Genomic DNA, 21,166 nt, shown 5'->3' with positions numbered 1-21,166 from the left:
TACATACTTAAAAGTGACAAACGAAACCGTTTTACTTACCTACAATCAAAATCGGTATTATCAAATAATTCCAGGTCCATTTTTGGATAAGGACTATATAGACCATAACATTCTTCATCCGAAATAGGATATTCGGATGGAGGCATTAAAACAAAGGGTTGGACGCCACGTTCTCTTAACATTTTCTATTTTAAAACATGTACACATATATACTACTATCAAAGCATAAGTTCATATAATATATTCTCGTATATATATTATATCAAAGGAAAAAATGGAGATCAAAGAAGGTTGTGAAATCTATAGGATTGAAAGAAAACATATGTATGCATTGTCGTACCTTAATATTTGCAGCAAGAAATTTCCTCCGAAGTCTTTCAATTTTTACAAGTCTGGGAAGCTCTTTTGGCAAAACGACGCTCAGAAATTGTAGTTTCGGAACAAATGTTTCAAACGGAAATTGCTATGAGATCAAAATTTCTTTTTGTTACAATTCTATAAGAGTTTGTTGAAGTTGCTTATGTTTTTTGTGAAACTTAAAAAAATATTATTTTTTTATCATTACAAATATAATATTAATAAATTTAATCTCTTGGATACCACGAATATGGAGAGTTTTTAGAACTAACATCATACCAACGTGGCTTTCTTTTAGCTCTGAAGACAGCAATACAAAATCACTACATATATCTTGAGTAATAATTTTTTAACTATACTAACAACACTATCATCCTCACTATAGGTAGTCCACCTTCCTGGGGGTAGTAACATCTTAGGTTTTTGAGGTTTTGCTAATGACGTCACCATTGGCGCTAGTTTATCTGTTTTTGCCTAGGAAAAAGATTATTATTTTAAACCATTTTATAATTCATTTATAAGAATTAATTAACAATTCAGAAGTAAACACGTTTGTATAACACAAATTGGTTTGAAGCAGACTAAACTCCATTCGATTGCAAAAGGTCTGTTGCGAAAAACCTACAAGCGTGTTTTACTATAGCAATATCGCTTCGTATATGAAAAAAAACGTATGTACTGATAATAATAAATAATTTCCGATCTATTCACTATATTTATAATCTGGTTTTTCAAATATAACCTTATGAAATATAGCACCGATGTTAAAAACAGTCATACTCGTAAAAATATTCTTCCAAGGCTTAAAATTAAGGTTGTAAATATATGTACTTGTAACAAAAGCTTCATTCTTTTCTTAGCAAACACTTGTTTTGCTGTATGCTCCTTGGTCATGTCGGACACCAATTCTGAGTAATATCCACGCTTCGGAATCAAGTCTCTGTCGGTGTTATCGTAGACTACATCTTGCCTTTTTATCCTTTTCTTTTTGCAGTGCATTATTTATATTATTTATTAAATATAATGAATCGATTTATTTTCAAAATTTTATTATATTTCAAATAATATTTTCAGTGTCCTGTCATTAAAATGTTTTTGTAAAATTACCACCAGCGTCATTTAACTATGTTTAATAACTAAGGAGTTTTAATTTCGTATAAAATAAAATCTGGGATATATCAATTGTTTCCGTTTATTTCCAACTATTAGTTTGTGTATTTTCACCTATATCTACAATCTTTATATTATATATTAAAATCCTACTGGTATTATAGAGACGAAACCTCTCAGCATGTAATAATTACCAAACTATTATAAGGTAAACTTAACCTTATCTTAATACCAAATTTTTAAATTCTTTGATAAGTTTTAATCCATATTTCTTTTTCACCAAAAACGAAAAAGATAAAAATTTCTAATTTAAAAACCAGCTTACATGTAATAAATATGTTATGTACAAAACAAACAACTAAGTTTTCATTAACATTTCAGAACAATAAAAATTAATAGCAACTTATATTATTTAACAAAAAGTATTTACTCATTTATTTTTTTTTTTTGGCTGAATTTAACATATTGCTGGACAAAAACAAATATAAGCCCTGTTAAATATTCACCGCAAAAATCGGTATTCATCACATCAATATAAATTGGACTTATAAAACAGATTACACATGAAACCTAATTTTTATTAATAAATAAAAATAATATATTAATTAAAATCTTTGCTTATTTAATTGTCTGATTTTTATGTGCTGCGATTTTTTTTTTTACAGTTTTTTCAAACGATCCTCGCTGTAACACGACAAATAGGATGGACTATATAATAAATAGTCCTCATGAAGATACAAATTGCTTGAACGGCGCTCCACAAAGTGATCCAATATTTCTAGCCTTGGTGATATTTCTGAAAGTGCTCTCTATAGTTTTAGTTCTTTAATCTCGCAGACTTAACAAAAGCTTTTTAAATTTGAAGTATGTAATGTCTTATTTCATAAAGAATTAGCTTCTTCGTTATTAATGGAGAACATTTACTTTAATTTTGTAAAATAAAATAGAATTAATTATTATTTTTTCAATTGTTTTACTTTGTAATAGAAAAATAGACTAAACTAGAAATATAATAATGTATGTATGTCAATGAAGACTAAATGAAAGGTGAAGCAAACCTCGGTCAGAATAGTATGTATTTCTTTATATAAAAAACCAATAAATTCGATCAAAGTAAATCATCCTAAATGTGAAAGAAATTCAAAACGGGACCCCTTTATCCTTTGGCATACAGGCTTAAGTTTTGCGATACGAAACTAACATCTAAAAAGTCGTAAGCAAAATCTCTTTATCTTATTAATAACAAGAAATTGTATAAGAATATATTATAATTAAGCAAATAAGTTATTAAAATTATGGGCATAAAACATTTAATAGAGTGTATGTTAAATTTTCATAACCATTCTCCACGGAATGTTTGAAAATTTTTTTCTCCATAAGAAGGATTTGAATCAGTATTATGTTCCAAAGTTCCTCCCAGAAACGACGTAGTCATAAGGAGTTGACGCTCAGATCTGTATCTCGAAATTGGTTTGCCTTGAGCGAATACGCAAGTAGCTTTGTAGAAAAATTTAATACATCTTAATTGAATTCAGTAACTTTTTATGAAATAATGAGCAAACGACCAGACGCCCAAACTGGGGTGCACTCCTGTTTCTCACTGCGGCACAGTGAACAATCGACTAACTTTTTGTTAACTGTGCGACGGGTCCTAGGCCGGGACAATCTAGGTTTTGGTATCCTATGGACCAACGAGGAGCCAACTTTGAACAATCCAGGTCCAGGGTCCAAGGAGACCCCATAGCAATGAAACACGCTCAATACCTCAAAACAGACTTCGCAATGCAAAACAGCAGGCACACATCAACATCTTGAGAAAGGAAAGAGTGGCAAAAGGGAAAGGGCAACAGATTCTATCACTCATCGGAGGAACGCTGCCATTAGAGACTACTTCACGCCGATCTTCTGTGAAAGGGTAGTGCTTCTCCGGAAGAGCCAGCACATGTTCAACCAGTAGTAATTAGACCACGGCTTGGCTCTATTACCTCCTGAATGGAATTTATAATTTACACTGTACAATAAAATGTCTAAATTTACACGCGGAAGTCATGTGGAAGTAAACATTTTATTTATTCTGTTAAGATATAATTTTCAGTTTATCATATAAGTATTAAATATATCGTATTGAAAGGTTGGTATTTCAAAGAAATTAACGACTGACTGTAGAATGAAACTCTTTTTAACAAATAAATCATTTTCATTCAATTTATTTGCACATAGCACCTTAAGTTTTTGGAGGCTGTTTATTTAGGCTTTATGGTATAAAAATGTAAGGAAATTTAATATAATTCCATAGTTTCCTTTATCCAAGTGCTATATCATTTTGTTCCTTAATCAACTTCATTCATTATAATAGCTACTATAGTACTTTACTTTGATTGTGTGGATGTGAGACGATTTGGATATTTCATTACTTGGTCATTGTTAAGTTATAACGAATGTTAAAAATTTCAAATAATTATATCTCGTTTATAATGAAACCTATCCAGCGTACTTCACTGCTTTTTCTGATGACGTCACAACAGCTATTACTTACTTAAAAGCCGGGATAGCCGCCTTTAAAATTGTCTAACCCATTTTTTTTCTCGGCTATTATAAAAGAAATAACCCTCATTCGTAGGCCAGTCGTATGGCACTGGGGAATTTTATTTACATACATAGTGTTTTCACAGATTTCTGGACTGAAACAGAAAGCCATCGTGGGGTTTTAGGTCATATACCCAATACTCCAAAGGATAAACCTTATATAACTCATTACCTTTCAATCATAGTTGGGTCTGCCGAAAAGGCACAAAATGTATATAAGTTTTCATTAATATAAGAATACTGCTAGTACCACTTATTGCATTCGATAAACATAGTATTCATGACTTGAACTTCTTTCTGGATATTTAATTAGATCCCCCCAAAATTATTATTAAAAATAAGTCACACTGAATAAGTTAGTTTGCTTGTGTGGATTTTTTTTATTTAATACACTAGGATATAAAACATAATTTATACATATGTATACTATAAAAGAATGTCCGCCGTATCACACATTATTAATTTAGGAAAGCGTTCACGGAAATTGCCATCCATAGATATCAGGTGATGAAAACCCTGAAGTAATTTCGTTCAAGTTCAGTCATTGTGTCGACAGCGTACGAGAAGCTCATGAATCTTTTCCAAATCAATAAACGAGCATCACTATATACTTCGTCTCTGGAAAACAATTATAATATTATACTAAGTTTAATTTAGTAAGAATATAAATATATACACTAAATAAATTATTTAAAAAAACATAATATTTTACATTTCGAAAATCAAGGAAAGTTCACAACATTAAAGGACGAATAAATAAGGTTTTTTTTTTAAAAACACATTTTCGTTTTCAATTTAAAAAGTATTTTTTTTTTCATTATAAATTGTTTCAATAATAGGATAGCAGTTAAAAGAAACGATATATTTCTGGCCATTGTCTCTTTTATTATCTTCTTGATAGTCTCGACCCGAAAGCGTAAGTGCACTCACAAATCATGTTTTGGATGAAGATTTTAGTACATTAGTGTTACATAATACTAAGTTACAGGACAAACGCTGTACATACATACATATCTATGAAATTGAATTCTATTCCCCCTTTTTGTACACTGCTATTTAAAATACTTATACTTGCAACTCTAAACCGATGGCATAATTTAACAAAAAGTTTTAAAAAAATATACATTTAATTTTAATGTTTTTTTTTTTTTATTAAATTTTGTTTTTAATTTTTTTTATGTTTAATATTCGTGTTTTTGATAAAGATTAATAAAAAATTATAAATGTGTTATAATTATGTATCTTTTATTGTACGTAAAATAATTTATGAATATCATTTGGTTTTCTTTTGTTAGCTGGTTGTGGTTGTCTATTCTTTGTTATCATCTCTCTTCCTTATGTTATTAATTTGAGTTTGATATATATATGGTTATGCAAAAAGTGACCAACACGCGGGCGGAGCCGCGGGCTACAGCTAGTTTTAAATAAATTCCATAAAAACCAGACTCATAAAATTCTAATATAAAAAGTAAGTGAATGCATCAATCAATCAATTAATTCATTATTATATTTTAAGAACTCTGTTCTTTTAGATTACACAATTTAAATCACTCCAAAATCCTGTAACACTCAAATCGAATGATTAGTACATAAAAATCTTAAGGCTCATTTAGTTTAGACTTAATTCGTGACTTAGTCATTCACTCACCTCCTTACACAGTTCAATATAATATTCACAAATGACATTGGCCAAATCTATGAGGAGAAAGAGTTTCAACTTACTATGGCGAAGCCTACTGTCACGGGTATTTGAATGAAATAAAAATTTGGACGAGAGCTTAAAAATAAATAGAATATTTGAAAACATTACCTATTTTTTTTTTTAATTTCATAGCGACATTTAACAGATTATACATTTTATTTAGCGATAAATATTGAGCATAATCAATTAGTGAAAACGGCAGGAAGCTAACGTTTATTGTTTAAGAGTAAATTTTTTTGAGGTAGATTAATGTTTAAAATGTAAGTAAAATATAGATAATATTTCTTTGGCGTGTTCGTTCCTATAACAATAAAGATCTTTTATCAAGCCCATCAAAATATCCATTCACGGTAAATGTATTTATTTAGGCATCCAATAAATAGCCAAAGCGCTTCCCCAAGTTTCTGGATATTATGAACTTATTTATTCATTTACAAAAATCGCAGTTTAAATTGTTTTAACGTTACGTACATACTAAAACATTTAGTTATTATCTCAGAGTAATATTATAGCAACCAAACTATCAATCAATCAATCAATCAATCAAGCACTCAATCAAACAAGTCAGAGTACCGTCATATTCTGGACGTATACTTCCTTCAAACTGTGTCATCTATCCCAAACCTCAGCTACCCTCACCCAGCCCCTACTACCCACATTTATCAAATCAATACAGAGAGGTTCACTACAAGATAGTTTAGGGTTACAATGCTAAAATAGCGTTTAAGTATTCATGGTTATTAAAAAAAAGCTCGAAAAACTATTAAGTTATTTATTACATTAAGATCCATTGGGATGTTTAAAGGCAACTCGGATTTAAAACACGCCTGCATGCACCATCACATTCGCAAAATTAATTAAAGTCAAACAGGATTCTTTAGATACCCACAATAATCAAAATAGAGAGAAAAACACATCGTAACTATAATTAAGACTTAGAGATAAGACCTTAATTTTATACGCATGTAGTTTGCTTAAACCCCAAAAGACCTAATCTCGTTAAACTTTATCGAAAGGAAATCTTGTAAATAATCAAATAAAAGTGGGTACAAGTCGATCTGCGAATTAAACAATGTTGGAACCTGAACATGTCACTTAATGTAAAAATTTAGACACTAGATTCGTTTAAAAGTGAACCGAGTATAGAACAATATCGAAAGAAATGCAAAAATTTTACCAATAACTTTTAATATCTTAACACTCACAGATCTTTAGGTAACAAAAAGATAACACGATTTCTGCAAATAGTCACTGAAAATAAACTTCAAGTCATTAAAATCATCTAAACATAGTTAAGATTACTTTTTTATTCACGAAACTTATTTTTTAATAACATATAAATATATTTTTTTCGTTATTCCTAAACTGATACATGCGTGAAGTAAAAAGGTCCTTTTAATTACTATTTTAATTATGATCCTTCTACTGCTTGCCTTTCAATTACAACCACTCAAATTCCTGTTCCTTATTTATATACACACATTTATTCTTAACGTTATTTAAAATATACAATCCATTTTACTTCATAGTATAAACGAAAGCTTAATGTAAACACGTAGTAATACAACATCACAGATTCCTATACATGACATATCGTCTATGGGACTGTTTGGTTTGATATTCCTTGGAATTATGGATATAGGATACCGTAATGAGTTGATTGTACAAAGTTCTCTGTCAGTATTGCTCTGTCGGAGATCATATAGGTCTGTGTTGACCAGCAACTGACCTTAACATTTATTATATAGAATTTATATATCAGAACACACGACGGACTTAGTGTTTGGTTATTTGAATTACAGTTTAACCAGTGCATAGAAATTTAAATCTAACTATAACAAAAAATATATATTCTTAATAAAAATCCATCAACAGTTTTATTACAACACTCATTGACTTAACAACTTAGCTACTAATGGTTAAGGCGAATCAAAGTATTATTTAGAACTACGAATTATATTTTATATATTCATATACAAATCATTAAAATCTCCGTGAGTATAAACATGACAGTATTATAAATGATACATCATTATTAATGTATCAAACAGATTCTCGTTACTCGTTCTATAAAAATACAGATGCGACATTTGTACGTACAAGTATGCTCTCAGTTATAAAACTAGTGCTGAAATTTAACTCGACCGTAAGGTTTTAATGAAAAAGAGTATGTAAAATTGACCTTAAAATAAAATATTACTTATTTTAATTCATAAATGTAGCTGACTTTCATAACATTGGCTATATAAACTATACAAAAGAGTGAGAAAGGAAATTAAATTTTGTTTAAAATTAGGATCTTATGGCTTGATTAAAGCTATAGGCTTTTCCTTTCTGTTTCAATCGTCTATCCTAACTAAAATAGTTTTTTCAAAGAGGATGCCTGCATATATATACATATACAATCCAGAATTTAGGATAAATAGATTAGTTTCAGAAACGTCAGCTGATGTTTATTGCAAAAATCACTTCACTATCAGTACGCTTACCACAAATTTTATAGTCACACTAAACACGCAGCGTTATCAGTTTGTGGTTCATATATCACACATTAGTAGCAACGTAGATTATTGCATGAAAAACAAAAAACGGTTCTTTTGTGATGTAACGATGAAAATTATAAAAAAAAGGAACTATGAGAAGTTTGAAGTCTTTTTAATTGCTATTATGTGTAGTGAAATAGTGCTATTGTAACTTTAACATTCATTATTATTATTCTTTGATGTCGTTGTGGCCTGGAGGTTAAAAGACCCGCCTCTCATACGTGAGGGCGCGGGTTCGAAACCTGGCAAGTACCAATGTGATCTTTTCCGAGTCATATGTACTTTCTTAGAATATTTAAACACCACTGACGGACGGTGAAGGAAAACATCGTGAGGAAACCTGGTCTTATAATTTCAAATTATAAGATTGAAATCGCCAACCCGTATTGAGCAAGCGTGGTGATTAATCCTCTAACCTTCTCCATGTGAGAAGAAGCCTTTGCTCAAAAGTGGGCACCGACAGGCTGATGATGATGATAAGACCGACATTTATATTATAAAGCAATTGAAATTGATGGTTAGTATTCTATAGTGTTATCTTTATTATTCAAACTAGAAGCTTAAAGCATACGAACTGTGACAGACTTGGGATTCGACTAAATATATTGATAGTAGGTGAAATAGAGGAGAAATAATTTGAAGAAGATTCTTCATTAATAAAGGTAATTAATTTACAACATACGCTCACTCTTAATCACTATTGTTACTAAGAATGGACAGAGTAAATTTACTCTCATCTTTTATAAATATATGACTTAATTATTATAAAGATGATAACGTAGCTTGTTAATGATTTCAATAGCACATCCTGTAACTTTCACAATTGAATAAACTGAAAGCTGAACCTACTTTCAAAGCTACATATTGGACGGAAAATCTCTAATTCTGTTTGACTCACTCTTCAGGCACACATACACTCACTTTAAATATTGTGCTCTCAGACGTAATAATGTCACTCACTGTAGCTAAGCGCTTGATCCACTCTCTACACAGCACACGACACGAAGATTGGACAGTTTCATTATGATTTGAATAATTCAAACTGTTTTTTAATAAATAAAAGTATAACAATAGAAGGTAAAACTATTATGGATAAGGCAGAAAAGTAAAAATATCCTAAGTCTTAAGGATTCCGTCAGTTTTATTGAATAAAGAAAATGTTTCTTTTATACGCACTTCAAGTTGGTCTTCTATGGAGTAATGTCTAATAAACCAGAATTTTTAAGCTCGAAATCAGTTTCGTATCTAAATCAGCTTTAATCTCAGATTCAGGGAATGAAATAAAATGTTAAACAATTAAAATAAACCAAGGAAAAGTAGCGTGTAACAGCTAGTCTTATATTATTTAGCCTTATTGTCTTATCTTCTAGTAACAAGCAAATATCATTAAGTATAAACATATATGTACATAGATCCATTTGATTTCTCAATGCGACAATTGTGGGCCCTTCGGGTCAGAATTAAACGGGTAGGTCCCATCGGGCCGCCCACCCCTCCCGGTGACGCTGTAAAAGCCAATAGGGCTAACAGCTACAGTCAAGTCGACAAAAAAAGGGACAAATGTCATAACTTAAATCTGTAGTATTAGTAAATATAATAGCCTGACTGTGACCTAAAAATATTATTTCTTATACTATTTTTCCTTAGCTGTTTTAAAGACAAGTGGTAAGAATTATATACTTAAAAATATAGAATAAACAACTTGTATCCTAATATCGAAATAATAATTTAAAATATCTCCTATTATTATTTAAATATTTAACTGAACTGTTCCAATCAAGAAGAAGTAATGTATTATATTATAATTAACCGGGCGTATGTTGTTTGTGCATATTAAACCCGTCACCGATGTGTTCTCGTCGACGTTAATGTTCGTTACCTTGATTAAATTATATTGCTTGAATTACATTGATGTGATTTGTGTATGGTTGTGCTAAGAGAAGTCGCCCTGAGCTTGATACAACCAACGGCTGGTTTAGAGTGAAGGGTCACGAAACGCATCTCCTATGAACCTATTATATGACGGAGGCCATACATTAGAGTGCGGGGTAAGGGCAGTTGGATTTCTCTGTAATACTTTCTTTTGTTTACTAAAATAATTGCTTTGAAACATTAAATGTACTCATATATTGTATAGCAGGCTTAAGACTCACAGCGGAAGGATTTCAATTGTCGGGTCAATGGATTGCAGTGCCGCATACATTGAACATGTTTACATACAAACGTATTGTATCTGTGGTTTGGGACTGTTATTGGAAAACTCTGGAGTTGTTTTGTTATTACTATAGGACCATACATTTAACAATATTACACAACTTCATGAGCGAGAAACAACAAACTTGTTCTAGTGTTAACTACAATGATTTACTAGTACTTTAACACACAGTTAAAATTTGTTTTGTGCAGATCACGTTTATAAAGACATTTGGTTAAACTAAGCATAGTGGGGATTTACAAATAAAACTTCACTTGTTAACATTAATGTTTCAGTGAATATGTAGTTATAATCTTCTTCAAACACAGACATTTAAACAAAGCAATATATTACTATTATAAGATCGGTTGAGCAAAATATTAATATTTATAAGACTAAAGGATAATAGTGTCAATACCATTAATTAAATTATTAATGTATTTTAATTAAACAGGTTTAATCATTGCGTCATCCATGTAACAAAACATATATTTTATACTGAACTTAACTTACTCTCGCTTAGCAAATTATTAAATTTATTGACATCTTAATGATCGTAACTAAAACACTTAGTACATTAAGGATAAGGTGATCAATTTGAAATATTTTTGTAGTATAAAAACTCAAACCTTAAAATCATGAACCAATCTGCCGATGTATTTGAATGTGATATTGAACCAGTGCATTAAAGTTTGCTGGTTTATGTTCCGCATGAAAGGGCCTCAACTACTCTCAATGTGTAAGTTCCCTTAATAGTTAACGCTCGGTTGAAATAAATCACAGTCACAGTTTTAAGGTAGAACTCACGCGATGTACACCTCGTACTGTTGAAGATATAGAGCTGTTGCCGTTGAGGAAACTGTTGCCAGTTTAAATGTTGGTAAATAAACGTAGGAACGTAACGAAGACAAAGAGTTTCTAACTCTTCATTACAAAGTTATCGAACTCAAAATGTCTTGTATTAACCTGATTTACTTTACTAATATTATTATTTGTACCTCGTAGCTGGTGTCTCGTGGGTTACAATATTTAAATGTCAGTTTCGAAATCATCTCAAAATTGTCAATATGTAGAAAGAAACATAAACATGTGTAAAATATAATACCGATACATTTATTATAATATTGTTTTATAAATCTATTATATGCTAGAACTTCGCTTATTTGCTTACCAATTCCTATTCGCTTTCTCAAGAAATTCATAAAGATAGGAAAGTAAATAATCATAGAGACACTATGACTCTCCAAAAATAAAACGTCTTACGAAAAAATATATTTCGTTTACTTTGTCATATTTTTTATAAGTATGATTGATTATATTACGTTTGACAGTTGCTTTAAATTAAAATCTCATATTCGAGCGTTTATAGGACAAAAATTTTGGTGGAATAAAGATATTTGTCATCAAAAGAAACAGCAGAACATTTTGTTCGGTATATTAAAATTGAGATTTTATTGAAAGCGTTTCAAAAATAATTCCGTCGACGATAATGAATTGACGCAAATGAGAAGCGACGAGTTAAAAAATCAAAGGGAACATTTAAAAGGAAATTCAGTTATCGTTGTTTTGTTAAAAAAACTGTTTGACAAAATTGCTGTTCAAAATATGTTATATTGATATCTTTATGTGAACTAATATTCACAATTTAACTTCGATGACAGCGAATAGTTTTCGTTAAAGTATATGTGTGTGTCTCCGAGGGAGTAAGTCCGGTCTTTGCCAGGACCGGCCAGTCGCTGGAGTGCCCTGTCGCTGACAGATCCGCGGTGCACCAACATAGCGGCCGATGGCTTTCGCAGTGGTTAAAACCACTCACTAAAGTGAGTAGGGACCTGCCCAGGTCGTGTCTCACACATCCTCTCCGGCCCCACCAAGGCCGGTGAGACGACTCGTAAAAAGAGTTTCCCTGCGTCATCAAAATATATATATATATATATATATATATATATATATGACGGCGTATCAAGAAAATATCATATAACTACCTCATTTTAAGAAAATTATTTGATTATATTTCTTTTGTTTATATTTAAATGTGTTCGTTTATTTATGTGATTATATTTAGTTGATAAATATTACAAATGTAATTTTAAAAAGACACTCAATTTATTTTAATTTTGCTAAGAGCCGACGCTAACGTCAGTTAGATTGTCGAGTGGGGTTGCTAGTGGCGCCAACTTCGTAGCAGTCACCAAGGTATATAAATGGGAGCAGTCGCATTGTAAGGGCAGTGTTCACTTGGACACCGTGTTGGACGCACACTAGCCAATCCACGTGGCTCAAATTCATAATTGCTATTCTATAATAGTAAATTACTTTCGTGGTGTTAATAAAATAGAGACAAGTGAAATAAAGTTATTGCAAAGTGTATTGAAGTTTTAATCATTGGATTGCAATATGAGTGGTTCACAAGACCCTAATGGGCTCGGCGCTCCGACATCAGAAGTGGGATTCACCCGGATACGCACACGCGAAGTCGGAGTCCAATTCTCCAAATCGAACATGACAAATGGAGAAAACTTTGTCAACTACAACAGCGGAACATGACAAATGGAGAAAACTTTTTTTAACTACAACAGCGTAACATTTTTGAGTTAGTAAATTACACGAAGGAACCCAAAGATGATGCAACAAGAATCACCTTTCCTGAATTCAACTTCAACCCGGATAGAATCGATGCGGATGTGGAAGCGTGGTGCAACCGTAATGGGAAGTAAATTGATAATAAGCGAAGCCTTGAGAGGGGCAGCATCAACATGGCTGGCGCCAAATTCCTATGAAAATGCAACGTGGCCCGAACTGAAGAATCTGTTCCTCGCTCGATTTGGCACTGCTGAAACACCAGCAGCTGCCGTTTCTAAAAATAATGAACAGCCGCTCAACTGATGGGGAGAATATTTCATCGTACGCATCCCGGATTTTTAATATTCTTATGAACCGTAGGAAAAATCGGACTACAGAACAAATTGCGACTACTGTTGCACTTTCATTTACCACAGAAAAAAAAGTTCACGAACAAAATTGCAACAGGAATTACTGTCTTTTGTCTACAAGAAAAGAACCTTGCCAGTGTCTGAAAGAAATTATTCATTGAGTGAAGCCCAAAAGCCAAGATTTTACCGTTCTTGCTACAACTGTGGAAAAACAGGACATCTAGCGAATAATTCTTCTGTAACAAATCGGGATCCTATCAATATCCTTCGATGCAGCGAGGAGGACCATCACAGAGGACTATCATATGTTACCGATGTGGATAACCAATACATATAGCACCCTCGTGTCCTACTAGATCTGGGATAACTTTTGAACACCCAGATCTGACCAAACAACGGGTAGATATCTGCACCATCAGTCCTGCTTCAGGGGACCTTTATAATCTGGGTGAGAGATTTCCTTTTTATTTATTTTTTGATTCCGGTGCTCAGTGCTAATATCTGTGCTAATATGAGAAAGCGTAGCAAACATTTTTTTTTCTGGTAAACGATCTCATAATACTGTCGCTTTTGAAAGATATAGGTAAGAAAAGTTTAGTGTGTCATTTACAAATTTTGTCAACGTTATTGATGCAAAACCACAACATTGAGTTATTGTTTCACGTTGTTCCTGATCAGTCACTTCAAAATGATATTTTAGTAGGACGGGATCTTGTCACTTTAGGTTTTACAGTTGAAATATCACCTGAACGGCTAGTTATTAATAAAACTAAAGTCGCACTGTTCAACATCGTCCCTATAGATTAAGCATAGATGAACGAATAGATATTAGGGATAATATTCGTGATCTCAATGCCGGTGTCGTACGGGTCATATATGTGTGTGTAATATGTGTCATAAGTTGTTTTCCTTTTTAATCCTGTGTTACTAGGCAAGAAAAGGAGGGTACTGATAGACTCTGCGTTGATTGTAGTGAACTTCATATTAATACAGTTTATGATAGATACCTATTGCCCCTAATTGGAGATCAAATACAACATTTGGTTGGTGCTAAATTACTTTAAATTCCTATTCATCCCGAGTCTATTGAGCGTACTGCATTTATAACACCACATGGGCAGTATGAATATGTCACTATGCCTTTGGCCTTCGAAATGCACCATCTGTTTAACAACGCGCTATTAATAAAACCCTTGGTGAATTTTCTGAATCTTTTGCAGTTTGCTACATTTATGACATCATTATCCCGTCTGTCACAATTGGACAAGGTATTGAGAGACTTAAATTAATCATAGACACTCTGACCAAAGCAGGATTTTCATTTAATCTCAAATAATGTGCCTTCTTGAAAAACAGAAGTTGATTACCTTGAATATCACGTTTCTTCTGGTCAAATAAGACCAAATCCTCGTAAGATTTTTGTTCTTACTCAATTACCTCCACCAAAAACTGCTACTCATCTTCGTCAATTTATAGGGTTAGCTTCTTATTTCCGGCAATTTATCCCAGGATTTTCTCAAATAATAGCCACACTTTACAGGATTACATCTAAAAGGGAGTTATTGATTGGAATCCTCAACTAGAGGAAATCCGTCAGAGAATCATTACCATTTAACCAAAAGACCTATATTGACTATTTTTGACCCTAATTTTCCGATCGAATTACATACAGGCGCTAGTGTCGAGGGTTATGGGGCTATACTTATACAAAAAAATTATAACAAACCTCATGTCATTGAATATTACAGCAAAAGAACTTCTCCATGTGAATCAAAATATCATTCTTACGAATTAGAAACGTTAGCAGTTGTTAAGGCCATTAAACATCTCAAACATTACTTACAGAATCGAAAATTTTTAGTAGTTACAGATTGTAATGCAATTAAAGCTTCTAAGGCAAAAATGGACCTTACACCACGTGTGCAACGTTGGTGGTGCTTTCTTCAAATCTTTGATTTCGATATAGAATATCGACCAGGTAAAAAAAAAAATAAAAAAAAAAATATGGAGCATGTAGATCTTTTATCGCGTAATATTATTCCCAATAAAATTACAACAAAAATTAATCAGAAACAAATAAATTTTACTGAAATTTCGGAAAACTGGTTAATGCGGAACAACAAAAAGATTCGGAAATACTTGATTTAATTTCAAAACTTAACAACAATTCCCTAGATAAGGATATAGCAAAAACGTACGAGATGAGGCACGGGGTTTTGCATAGAAAGGTTGAAAGAAACAATCGCAGTTTCTGGCTACCAATGGTACCTCGTGCTTTTCAGTTGGCAGTAATAAATAACATACATGAAAGTCTAATGCATTTAGGTTGAACAAAAAAAAAAAAAAAACTTTAGAAAAGGTATTCTGTCATTACTGGTTTCCTCATATGAATAAATATGTCAGGAAATTTGTGGATAATTGTATAACTTGCTAATTATCTAAATGTCATTCTGGCAAAATCCAAGCTGAATTGTATACCATCCCAAAGGTTGCATGTCCGTGACATACTATACACATAGATGCAACTGAAAAATTGACGGGTAAAAATGACTTGAAAGAGTATGTTTTCGTCTTAATAGACGCTTTCACAAAATATACGATCCTTTATCATGCCAAAAAAATTGATCTCCTAATGCTATATAGGCATTAAAATACAGCGTTTCTTTACTTGGAGCTCCCAGTCGTATTATTGCCGATCAGGGTAGGTGCTTTGCAAGCAAAGACTTCAAAGAAGTTTGTGATTCGCACTGTATTAAACTTCATTTAATAGCCACAGGTACGAGAATATGCCTACTTCAATTGAAACTCAAAACCATAGGTCCTGGTAAGATGCCCTTCCCGAAGTCCAAATAGCTTTAAATTGTACTTTCTGTCATGTGACCAAGTCTAGTCCATTAGAAGTGTTGATATAGTCCATTAGAAGTGTTGATAGGGAAAACGGCGCGTCCATTAAATTTAATGATTCCAAACAGTGATAGAAATGATTCTGTAGATTTACCTTTGGTAAGAGAGCGGGCGGCCCAATCAATACTGACTCACGTTAATACTGATAAAGTAAAGTTTGATAAGACAAAAGTTAAAATTAAACATTTTAAAGTAGATGTTTACGTCCTCTTAGAAAACCATAAACGCAATAAAACCAAATTAGACCCCAAATTTAAAGTCCCTTACCTGATAGCTCAACTTCTAAGCGGTGACAGGTATCTCCTGAAAGATTTAGATTCTAAGCGAACATATAAATATGCCCATGATCGCCTACGAGCCTTGCCCGAGTTTTATGTTCCACTCGAATTAGATCCTAATCTTATTGGATGCGCCGGTGACGGCAAAAGTATGTAATTGACTTTTATGTTTTGTGGTAAAATTCTATACTTTCTTTAATTATTAGAAATAAAGATCTGTGTGAATAATATCTTGACAAAGATCTGTGTGGTTTATATCTTGTCAAAGATCTGTGTGAATAATATCTTGACAAAGATCTGTGTGGTTTATATCTTGTCAAAGATCTGTGTGAATAATATCTTGACAAAGATCTGTGTGGTATATATCTTGTCAAAGATCTGTGTGATTAATATCTTGACAAAGATCTGTGTGGTTTATATCTTGTCAAAGATCTGTGTGAATAATATCTTGACAAAGATCTGTGTGGTTTATATCTTGTCAAAGATCTGTGTGAATAATATCTTGACAAAGATCTGTGTGATTAATATCTTGACAAAGATCTGTGTGGTTTATATCTTGTCAAAGATCTGTGTGAATAATATCTTGACAAAGATCTGTGTGGTATATATCTTGTCAAAGATCTGTGTGATTAATATCTTGACAAAGATCTGTGTGGTATATATCTTGTCAAAGATCTGTGTGATTAATATCTTGACAAAGATCTGTGTGGTATATATCTTGTCAAAGATCTGTGTGATTAATATCTTGACAAAGATCTGTGTGGTATATATCTTGTCAAAGATCTGTGTGATTAATATCTTGACAAAGATCTGTGTGGTATATATCTTGTCAAAGATCTGTGTGATTAATATCTTGACAAAGATCTGTGTGGTTTATATCTTGTCAAAGATATCAATAGTAAGATATAATGTTGACAGTCTTTAAAAGGTTTATGATGGTTTCTGTCAGAATAGCCGAGCGTAACCAAATATCAAATTTCTTTATTTGATTTTAGATTCTGTTAGGACACACGAGGACGTGTCAGTTAGATTGTCGAGTGGGGTTGCTAGTGGCGCCAACTTCGTAGCAGTCACCAAGGTATATAAATGGGAGCAGTCGCATTGTAAGGGCAGTGTTCACTTGGACACCGTGTTGGACGCACACTCGCCAATCCACGTGGCTCAAATTCATAATTGCTATTCTATAATAGTAAATTACTTTCGTGGTGTTAATAAAATAGTGACAAGTGAAATAAAGTTATTGCAAAGTGTATTGAAGTTTTAATCATTGGATTGCAATATGAGTGGTTCACAAGACCCTAATGGGCTCGGCGCTCCGACATATATATATATATATATATATGCGTGTGTGTGTATCTGTGTGTTTGTTTATCGTGAAACAATAAGACGATATAAGAATTAATCGATATAGAACAACAAAGTAAAAGTCTGTGTTTATTATGTCCTCTTGGAAGATTAAGGTGGATTGTCTACAACAATATACATTTAACAAACCTTTGATGATAATTTGAAACATAATAGTCGACAAAAGATAACTTTGTTTCCATTAAAGAAGAAATTAAACTGCAGTAGTAAATTTAAACGTGATTCACACAAACAATGTCATTATCAACTCTTATATGTCGAAGGATCATATTGAAGCATGACAACTTTTACAACCCACTTAACAGGTTATTGTTTAGTACAGTTTTATTTATAATTTATATCTAAAATTAGATTTATTTATGTAACCTATAATATAAAATCTTGGGTGCACATAATAAGTACATTATTTTTTATTTGTTTTGTTTTCTGCAATAAGAATATTAAATCGTAATTATCAAACATCTTTAAGACATTTGAACGAACATTTTAAACGTTTCGTATTGAAGTTAACCGAGTTGTTTTAATTGGAAACTAAATTTCACCTAATGGAGCGGTAACAGTGTCCGTAATATTCTGTTCTTATACGTAATGGCAAATGCAAGTTACTGTGTGAGAAAATACGAAAATAGTCTTGCGCAGGAAAGTAATTTTCCAGAAAGTGTATCTAGTTAGTTTCACGATACATACGATTGTAATAAGAGGAATTTAGATTTTATATTTGAATAAATTGTTGCAAAAGGATATCATCATCTACATCAGCCTATCAGAACCCACAGCTGAGCAAGGTCTGTTCTCACATGGAGAAGGTTAGAGCTTTAATCACGACGCTTGCTCAAGGCGGCTTTGCGATATCAAACTTATAACTTGAAATTATAAATCCAAGTTTCCTCACGATGTTATCCTTCGCCGTCATTAAAATATTACAATTAGATATTTGATATTTAAAGTTCTGACTTCCTAAAATATGTGCGTTTATTTAATAGAAAAATCTAATATCTTTTAAAACTTTTGTATCTGAATTTGAACGAAATTGGTATTTATCGAATAGCAATATGTGGTCAAGCCATGTGATCAATTGCTTCATTCAAATTCTTGTTTGACTTGAACAAAATCACCCTGTATATAAAAAATAAATAAAACGCATAGCAAAACAGACGTAATATAGGGTTTTCCATTAAGGGCGCTTGATCTTTGAAATGCAAAAAAAAATACATGTAGGAAAGATATTTGCAAAATTTTTTTTTTATTTGGAAGGTCTATCGACCCCATTATGTATGGAATATGACATCATTCAAATGACCGCCACGGCTTCGGTTGGTGGCGCGCACACGAAAGGTCCAATTTTCGATGACTCTGGCGCACAAATCGGGCTGTATTTGATCGATGGCGTGGCGTATGTTGACTTTGAGGGCATCGGTGGTTTGCGGCTTGTTGGCATAGACCTGCGACTTAAGAAAACCCCACAAGAAAAAGTCCAGCGGGGTCAAATCGCACGATCTCGGTGGCCAGTTCACGTCGCCTCCGCGCGAGATGACCATGTCCAGAAATTGCTCGTGCAGAACTTCCATCGTAGCGTGTGCTGTGTGGCACGTAGCGCCGTCCTGTTGAAACCACATGTTGTCCAGATCCATATTCTCGATTTCAGGCCAAAAGAAGTTGGTTATCATCGACCGGTATCGCTCACCATTGACGGTGACGGCCACACCATTATCGTTTTCGAAAAAATACGGACCAATCACGCCTCCAGCCCAAAATCCGCACCAAACAGTCACTTTCTGCGGGTGCATTGCCACTTGGTGAACCTCGTGTGGATTGGTCTCGTCCCAAATACGGCAATTTTGCTTGTTGACATAGCCATTCATCCAAAAATGCGCCTCGTCGCTGAAGATGATTTTTTTGCCAAAATCGGCGTCAACTTCCAACTGCTCTAATGCCCAGTCAGCGAACACACGGCGCTGTCTATGGTCATTAACCTTGAGCTCTTGGGTCAGCTGGATCTTGTACGGGTGCAGGCTCAAGTCACAACGCAAAATTCGCCAAGTTGTCGTCTGCGAAAGGCCGAGTTCCTGTGCGCGACGCGGAATTGACTGCCGCGGGTTTTCGAGGACACTGTCGCGCACAGCGGCGATATTCTCGGCAGATCTCGCGTTACGTTGACGCACGGGAACCGGCTGATTGTTAACTGACCCGGTTGACTCGAATTTGTCCACCAATCGACGGATAGTCGACTCGGCAGGACGATCATCGCGACCGTAAAACGGGCGAAGTGCGCGGAACGTTGCTCGAACTGAAGACCCATTTTCATAAAACAATTTTATAATTTGCACGTGCTGCTCGACACTGTAACCTGCCATGGTGGTTTGGGAGGACGGAATGAATATAACACACTGCATTTGACAGCTGTCACTCAAACAACATGGCCGCAATCAGCTGTCAAAGTTCAAGCGTCCCTATTGGAAAACCCCATAAAATACAACTTTACTTTATTATGTCTGTTTCGTTATGCTATTGTATTGAATAAAATCACATAGAAGTATCTTTAAAAAAGTTTTTTATATTCCACTAATGGCTTTGGATTTTGTCTATTTTCCGTTGTGTCCATTTTTTGGTTCTTTCCAAGAAGGTTATATATTAATCCTTTCGTTCTTCGAAGGGGTGACACAGAACATAATCTCAGGAGAGGTCGAGGAGGATTCTGTAAAACAGTAACATACATCGATGCCAACGTAGAGAGTATTCAATAATCATTTTATGTTAAAATAAAGTCAATTAAAAAACTGTAATTTTATTAAAAACCGTATTTTCTCAGTGACGACTTGAAAGATAATTTAGGTTCAGTCTTTAAACTAGAGTCTCCTATATTACAGGAATAGTTCCAACTCATTGGAAGACAGCTAAACCCACTTTTACCAAAGACTGGTGACCGGAAATGTCTATCCAACTACAAGGCTATCGCTATTACATCCTTGCTTTTTGTGAATGATCAGTTTTCGGGGTAACTAAGAGAAGGTAAGAAAGGTAATAAGGGAAGAATCGTTTTATTGTTTCACGATAAACAAACGCACGCACGCACGCACGCACGCACGCACGCACACACACACACCACACACACACACACACACACACACACACACACACACACACACACGCGCACGTATATATACGTAAGTTAAATTTTGAATATTAGTTCGCAT

At 33.3% G+C, this 21,166-nt stretch overlaps 1 protein-coding gene across 1 annotated transcript in view; it reads right to left on the bottom strand.

Annotated features, from left to right (window-relative positions):
* LOC116775764 (dynein axonemal heavy chain 1-like) overlaps nt 1-1,412 on the bottom strand; it is a 31,365-nt gene extending 29,953 nt beyond the window's left edge. Inside the window, exons 1-4 of the mRNA XM_061525148.1 lie at nt 1,189-1,412; nt 721-831; nt 341-463; nt 40-185 (exon numbers count right to left, since the gene is read on the bottom strand). Coding sequence (XP_061381132.1) covers nt 40-185; nt 341-463; nt 721-831; nt 1,189-1,356 — 548 coding nt within the window. The 5' untranslated portion in view covers nt 1,357-1,412. The remainder of the gene's footprint in view (nt 1-39; nt 186-340; nt 464-720; nt 832-1,188) is intronic.
* Nucleotides 1,413-21,166: the final 19,754 nt, after the last annotated feature.

This window comes from Danaus plexippus, chromosome 27 (genome assembly GCF_018135715.1).
Source record: "Danaus plexippus chromosome 27, MEX_DaPlex, whole genome shotgun sequence".
Taxonomy (NCBI): Eukaryota; Metazoa; Arthropoda; class Insecta; order Lepidoptera; family Nymphalidae; genus Danaus; species Danaus plexippus.
Note: the sequence above shows the minus strand (reverse complement) of the source record. Positions and strands in the feature narration are given on the sequence as shown.